The sequence below is a fragment of the Colobus angolensis genome, unplaced genomic scaffold (assembly GCF_000951035.1).
Source record: "Colobus angolensis palliatus isolate OR3802 unplaced genomic scaffold, Cang.pa_1.0 Scaffold171, whole genome shotgun sequence".
Taxonomy (NCBI): domain Eukaryota; kingdom Metazoa; phylum Chordata; class Mammalia; order Primates; family Cercopithecidae; genus Colobus; species Colobus angolensis.
Window position 1 is genome coordinate 680,758 of NW_012114833.1, and position 6,938 is coordinate 687,695.

General features: G+C 58.9%; 2 protein-coding genes across 2 annotated transcripts in view; one reads left to right on the forward strand and one right to left on the reverse strand.

Annotated features, from left to right (window-relative positions):
- Positions 1-1,542, forward strand: part of PISD (phosphatidylserine decarboxylase) — an 11,323-nt gene extending 9,781 nt beyond the window's left edge. The window contains exon 8 of the mRNA XM_011938318.1: positions 224-1,542. Coding sequence (XP_011793708.1) covers positions 224-448 — 225 coding nt within the window. The 3' untranslated portion in view covers positions 449-1,542. The remainder of the gene's footprint in view (positions 1-223) is intronic.
- SFI1 (Sfi1 homolog, spindle assembly associated (yeast)) overlaps positions 1,492-6,938 on the reverse strand; it is a 133,423-nt gene continuing 127,976 nt past the window's right edge. Inside the window, 9 exon segments of the mRNA XM_011938351.1 lie at positions 1,492-1,729; positions 1,817-1,928; positions 2,952-3,030; positions 3,153-3,285; positions 4,694-4,925; positions 5,113-5,184; positions 6,137-6,390; positions 6,462-6,638; positions 6,776-6,890. Of these exon segments, the coding sequence (XP_011793741.1) occupies positions 1,625-1,729; positions 1,817-1,928; positions 2,952-3,030; positions 3,153-3,285; positions 4,694-4,925; positions 5,113-5,184; positions 6,137-6,390; positions 6,462-6,638; positions 6,776-6,890 (1,279 nt within the window). The 3' untranslated portion in view covers positions 1,492-1,624.

A 6,938-nucleotide genomic window follows, 5' to 3' on the forward strand; every position in this document is an offset into this window, starting at 1 on the left:
GTCTTTCCTGGGCCCAGTTCATAGCAGGTGTCAAGACCGTGTGTGAGATCTGGCTAGACCGGGCCCACCTGGCCCTGAGATGCCATCCCCACCTCTCTTTTGGAGCTGGGTTGGATGGTGGTGGGAACAAGCAACAAAGGGAGTGGGTGGGACTCCAAACACGTGGGGTGACACTGTGCACTCGGTGGCCCAGGCCCCGCTGACCCCCAGCCTGTCACCACAGGACCTGCACACGAACAGCCCGAGGCACAGCAAGGGCTCCTACAACGACTTCAGCTTCGTGACGCGCACCAATAGAGAGGGCGTCCCCATGCGCAAGGGCGAGCACCTGGGCGAGTTCAACCTGGGCTCCACCATCGTGCTCATCTTTGAGGCCCCCAAGGACTTCAATTTCCAGCTGAAAACAGGACAGAAAATCCACTTTGGGGAGGCCCTGGGCTCGCTCTAGAGCCTCTTTCCTGATTATGGCTGCTAAGGGATCTTTTCCAAACAAAGTGAGGGTCTTTTAGAGAGGGAGGCCATGAGGCCATCCAGGTGAGGGCCTGCCTCAGGGTGGGTGAGAGTCTGACCAGGTAGGACTTGAATGACTCGGCTCCCACCCGTTCCGGAGGTGCAGACAAGAGGTGGTGAGAGCCCCCGTCATGCCCTCAACCTATCCTGTTCCTTCTCCCTACAAATAAAAAGTGCAGGCTGGAATGATCTGTCACATTTGGATCTTTTTAAACACTGTATAGATGGGAGATCCTGCATTCCCCACTGAACCTTCAGTTGGTCTCGATTGTGATTTTTTCTTGCTGCTCCTCCCCATCACCTGGGCTGTTTTCTGTTGGCCCCTTTTGTTTTTTGGCCTTAACCCTCCTGCTGTACAGGGTGAGGTGCCTCCTTGGCACGGACTGTGGATGCCTCTTCCCTCAGCAGAGCCACACAGCCTTCATGACAACTGCTTTCTGTTCCCAAATTCACCTCATCCTGCTCTTTAGAAAAAGCCGTCTTTGTGCTTGTGGCTGAATGCATCACCCTGGACTCTGCCAGTGTCTTCTGAGGACACATGATTAATGATACAGACCTCTGTAGGACCCGATGAGTGACCTACTGGAGCTGGCCAGGTCCATCGTTGCAGCAGGCGAGACTAATCACTAAACCTGCCACATGGCACCAGAATGAACAGGGCAGGCAGGTGGTAGGCCCAGCTGGGGACAGGGGAGCGTTCCTGTCCTCCCCATATCCCTACAGGAACTGTGGGAAAGTTGATGCTATTGATTGAGGGTCTGTCTTGGAGGCAGAGGGCCCTTGGTGGATAGTCGGTCAGTGCCTGGAAAACCTGTCCCAGTTATCAGGAATGCGGGCCTGGGGAGCCCCCAGTGGCGGGGACAGGGCCAGAGTTCATGTTGACCCTGGGGACGCTGTGAATTTCTCCTGCAGGAGAGCCATCATTGAACTTTTTCAACTGTATCAGTAGCACAGTATTTTTGTATGAAAAGTGGAGACTTCTGAACAGTAATTCATTTAATGGCAAAACATTTTGAAATAAAAAAATAAAACATAACTTTGTGTTCTGTTCCTGGAGGTGGCCTGAGGCCTCCCCGACAGCCCCGCACCTGCGTCTGTCCCTGGGGCAAACACGCTAGCACAGGGCCTGCCACACGGCCTGGATGCGAGCAGTGCAGGTGCCAATGGGCTGGCGCTGAGCCTGGAGCTCCTCTGCCAGCTGCTGGATCTGCAGTTCCACCTGGGGCCAGGGAGGGACAGCCAGGGCTGAGAGGGAGCACAGCCCGGGGCATCCCTACGGACACCTGGGGATGGCCTCGGGCCTCACCTCTTGCAGCTCTTTCTGCACCTGCTGCTCTACTTCCTGGTCCTCAGGTCTGGGCTCCTCTCTGCTCAGCTCCAGCCACCTGCGCAGGCTGCTCGCTTGCCGCTGGCAGGACCTGAGGGGTGGAGATACCTGCTATCTGCCAGGCTGGGTCCTTGGCAGAGCCCCATCCGGCTCAGAGAGTGGCACCTCAGCTAATTCTGAGGTGGGTATCAGGTGGAGAGAGAAAGGTAGTCTGGTAGGGCCCCTGACCTGAGCTGCAGGCCCCTGCTTGGGAGCCGAACACTTCTTTTTCCTCTCCCAGTCTCCTCCGCCCTCCCTAGCAGACAGCAACTCAGGTGGGCCTGGGCGAAAACACACTTCTTGTCTCTCTTCCCCTGTGCAGAGGCAAGGATGAGGCGCCAGAGTCTGTTGCTCTCGAAGCTCTGAAGCTGCTGCATGATGATGGTCCCCAGACCACTGAGTGCAGTGGGTTTCGGGCCTGTCTCCGCTGCACTTTTTTTGTGAGATGGAGTGTCACTCTGTCGCCCAGGCTGGAGTGCAATGGCGCGATCTCGGCTCACTGCAACCTCCGCCTCCCAGGTTGAAGCAATTCTTCTGCCTCAGCCTCCCAAGTAGTTCGAACTACATGCGTGCACCACCATGCCCGGCTAATTTTTGTATTTTAGTAGGGACAGAGTTTCACCATATTGGCCAGGCTGGTCTTGAACTCCTGACCCCATGATCCGCCCGCCTCGGCCTCTCAAAGTGCTGGGAACAGGCATGAACCACCACACCCAGCCCTTCTCTGCACCTTTAATATCAGTGTTATAATTAGTCACTGGGGACAGCATGGCCTCATTGGGTTTTTAGAGTTTTGCTCAACTTTATCATCCCCCCATAGGAAGCAGAGCCTCTGTCCATAGGTGAGGCTGACTTGGGCCTTCCTCAGCAGCACCAAGCCAGGTCAAGAGCCATGGTGGAGACGGGGCCTTTCTGGACAGCACACACTGAGGGCACCCCACACCCCTCCGTAGCTAGACCAAGACCACCCACAGGACCCTGGCAGCTGGCTCAGGGGAAATGGAACTGCCCACCCACTTTTCCAAGCAACACCTGCTCCTGTAGCCAGGGCCGCAGGGCATTTCGCAGGGCTCACCAGAGGTTCTGCTTGGTGGTCTGGTAGTGCAGTAGTTGCTGCTGGATCCCCTCAAGTTCAGCCTCAAGGTCCAGGCTGCCTATGGCGACAGAAGTAAGCTTGTTTCAGACCATTTTCCCCTCTGGGACCAGGGTAAATAGCAAGTCCCAAGTCCGGGAGTGGCCTGAGTGCTTTCTGCCCTGATAGGCCCCAGGTACACACCTGCAGTTGAAAGCCCAGGCCCAGCCCTGGTGGCTGAGAAGTCCCCAGGAAGGAGTAGATGGGGGTCAGGGACACTGGCCAGGGATGGGGGGACCTGGGGCTTATCCCTAGCAGTAGCCGGCTCTGCTGACGCCTGCAAAGGAAAGAAGGGTGGATGCTCAGCAGGGAAGCTAGGAGGAAGCCAGGGAGGGGGAAGACCAGGCCCCCAGCTGCAGGAGCTGGGCTTCCCAGGCACTGGCCGTGCTAGCTCATCCAGTGTCGAGCCTGCCCCTGCACACAGGACCTGGTACTGTAGGAGGAAGTCCCACAAGCAGCCAGGGAGCACCCCGTATCACCACAGTCCACCTCGCGCCTCCACTGCCTGAGCAGCTATTCCTAGCCTTACCCAACTCCACCCCGACCTTGCTGTAAGCTCATGACCTTGCTGAGCTTCGACGTCAGTGAGAAGTGGTAAGAGGCCAGCGCTCTACAGCCTCCTCCATGCCCTCCTCTCCTGGTGAGAGTGGACTTGCCCCTTCCATCACCCAACAGGGGTCAAAACCCTTTCAACCCCACACACCATTCCAGCCAGGGTAAGTGGCCCCACAAGGCCTAACTCACCACAGGAACTGGTTCCTTCCTGCCCCTTCATCCCCATTCAGGAACCAGCTGCTTTGGTGGCCTGAGAGCAGCTGTCACTCCATTACTGAGCTCTCACACCCCTGGCCATCCCCGCTCAGGCTCCCCACTTGGAGGCTCATCCCCTCTCTCCTTCCCCTGTACTCCTCCTAGAGGCCGCAGCGGCTCTGGGGTTACCTTCGGCCTGTGCTGAGGATTCTTCTCAATCTGGCCCTGACCTCTTCCTTGAAGGTCAGACCCAATGTTTGCTTTCTCTCAAGTTTGACATCAAGAACCTGGTTCAAAACACTCTTGACGCTTCAGCCCAAACCAGTCCCCACCCCCAGTTCCTTCTTCCAGTCAAAGAACTCCGTTCCCCAAGTTATTCAAGCCAGCAGCCCAAATCAGCCTGGATTCCTTCTTCCCCCTCACTCAGCAAATCCCTCAGAGCATATCCTGCTTCGTCGGCCGCCAAGAAAGTATCTGTCCCCTCTATGACAACTGCTAAGCCCAGGCCACCAGTATTGCTTGCCTGGACCACATGGTCATGGTGACCACAGCCTGCACAGAAACCTGCCATGGTGCTCCCTGCCAAAATCCTTCCCCGATTTCCTCCTCTTCTCAAATCCCAGGCTGCTTCTCACCGTGGCTGCAGGACCCTACGTGATCTGCAGCCACGTTACTGGCTGCAGGCAGGGGCTTTTCTTTGCTTGTCTCTGACTAGAATATAAGCTTCAGGATGACAGGGCCCTTGGCTGGCTGTTCACTGCTGTGGCCCTTGGACCTGGTGTGTAGTGGCTACCTATGCTTGTCAAATGGATGAGTGGCCTCCCTGTGCCAAGGTTTTCCAGAAATGATGAGCACAGCTATGGCATGAGAAAGAGCACCAGAAGCCAGACCAAAGAGAGAGCCCCAGCGCCCAGGCCTGGTGGTGGAGGACATACCCTGGCTGGTGCAGCCGCCCCGCAGGGCATGAAGGAGGAAGGAGGCAGCAGCAGCAGCTCCGGGCCTGTGCTTGCCGTCGGGGTCTGCTTTGGGCCAGGGGTGCTTGACAGGGCCCCAGGCAGGGGGCTGGGTGGGACTTGTGCTTTCGGGACCTCTGCCAGGAAGGGCCGCGTCAGGGAGGGGCCTGCTGGCTGAGCCATGCCTAGGCCATGTTCCTTGGGCTTCTGAGGCCTGAGCACAGGGAAGGCAAGAGCCTGGTCAGGCCACAGGACCCTCCTCTGGGACCAAGGAACAAGAAGGAAAGGGGGCCACCCACCCCAGGACTGCCAAAACACAGGCCCCAGATGGAGACGCCAGCTGCCTCTGGGGCCCCCTGACCACCTACCCCTGCCTGCCCATGGTGCCACACCCCAGGGACCTCTGGCTCTGCGCAGGCTCCAGCAGGAAGTGTGGGCGTCGCGGCTGCTTCCTCGCTGAGTGGGCAGTGTTGCTGGGAAGAAACATGGGGTCTGTTCCCCTGGGCTGACCAGGGGCTGCAGGGGGATCTGAGATCTCTGTGGGATGGGGGTCGCTAGTCAGACCCCTCCAATTTTATAGGGAGACCGAAAGTCAGAGAAGGCGAGGCCAAGGTCAGCAAGTAAGCTGGGGTGGGCCTGGGCCACAGAGCTCCCAGCAGTTCTGACAAAAGGTACCTGACGCCAGGGGACTGCTTCACCCACACTGTCTCTTTTGACATGCAGAGCAACCCTGGTAATGCAGGTGTACAGGTCGCCAGGGTCCGTGTCACAGGGGAGCAGCCTCTGAGATGTTCAGGCTCCCATCAAGGTCAGTCAGTGAGGGGCAGAGCAGCAACCGGGACCCAGGCCCCATGCACCCACCTGACAACTCCCCCGGGGCCCAAGGCCCTCGGGTAGTGCTGGCTGCTGTGGGAGCCACCAGCTTCATCAGCATGGGGCGGGGCAGGGCAGGTTAGGGTTTGGGGAGACCATAGTCGGGGTGGGCAGAGGATAGGTGCCAGCCCACACAAGAAAGAGGGGCTTCTGACAAAAAAACCAGTGTCTTGGCTGTGAGGGAACAGAAGAGAGGGCAGCAGGCACGGGCAGGAGCTGAGCTTGTTCCCTTGTCAGCTATGTGTGTGACTCCAGAAGATTGTCAGCAGGACGGGCAAGAGGGTAGGAGGGTGTTGCAGAGGAAAGGACACCTATTTCCTGAACTTTGGCAGGCAAAGGAGAGAGGGTCTGGAAATCCCACTCCACTCTCTCTTGCCGGGGGAGGGATGGGGTCTGGCCGGAGAAGAGGCGATTCCCAGCAGCTCAGCTATGACAAGGCCGAGACCAGCCCGTCCTGTCCCCCGTCAGGGCCCAGTTTTCCTCCCTGCTACGCCATCCAACCTTTTGCCCAGGGTGGAAGCGAGGAGGATGAGGTGAGGACGGGCTACTCACAGTTCCAGGGCGTGGGGCTCCTCAGCAGCCAGGCGGCCCAGAGCTCCCTGAAGCAGAGGAGCCTGTGGCCTCTTGGTTCCCAGGGTGGCATCCCCAGCCCCAGCGGCAATGCAGATGAGAAGGGGATCCTCAAACGTCACTTTCCTGCTGGGTGTGACGGCTGCCAGGGGCTGAGGCTTCCCGCTCCGGCCCAGCACTTTCTGTTTCCAAAGCGTGGCACAGCGGCGGACGGCACGATGGAGACTGTGAGCCGCCTGTGACACAGCCTCTGGTCAGCTCATGCCACACCCTGCCTGCTCCCCAGAGGAAGGGGCCCTGGGCCTACCTGGACCTGCTGCTGGGCCTGCAGCTGCTGCCGGGAGGCCTTCATGCTGGCTGCAAAGCGCAGGAGCCGTGTGGCACCCTCCTGGAGGAGCTGCCCCTGGTAGGCCTGGAGCGCCCGCTGCAGCCGTGCCTTCTTCCTCCTCCTTTCCAGTACAAAGGCCAGCCACGTGGCCCACACCTCCAGGGAGGGCGGGAGGTGAGGCCCAGATCTCCCTGTTTAGGGATCCCCCACAGACCAGGTGCCCTCCCTCCAACCAAGGCAGGGCTAAGGCCTGAGGGAGAGGCAGGGACGGCAGGATGCAGAAACACAATTACCTTTGCCTGCAGCGAAAAGGCCCAGAACCACAGGGCCCGCACTGTCGCCTGCTGCTCCTGCCTCCTGGCTGCCAGCTAGGGCCAGAAAGACCAGATCATTTCCCTGCTGCCCCTTCAGGGAGGCCGTGCTGATCACGGGGCCCTGCGTGGATCGTCCCTCTGG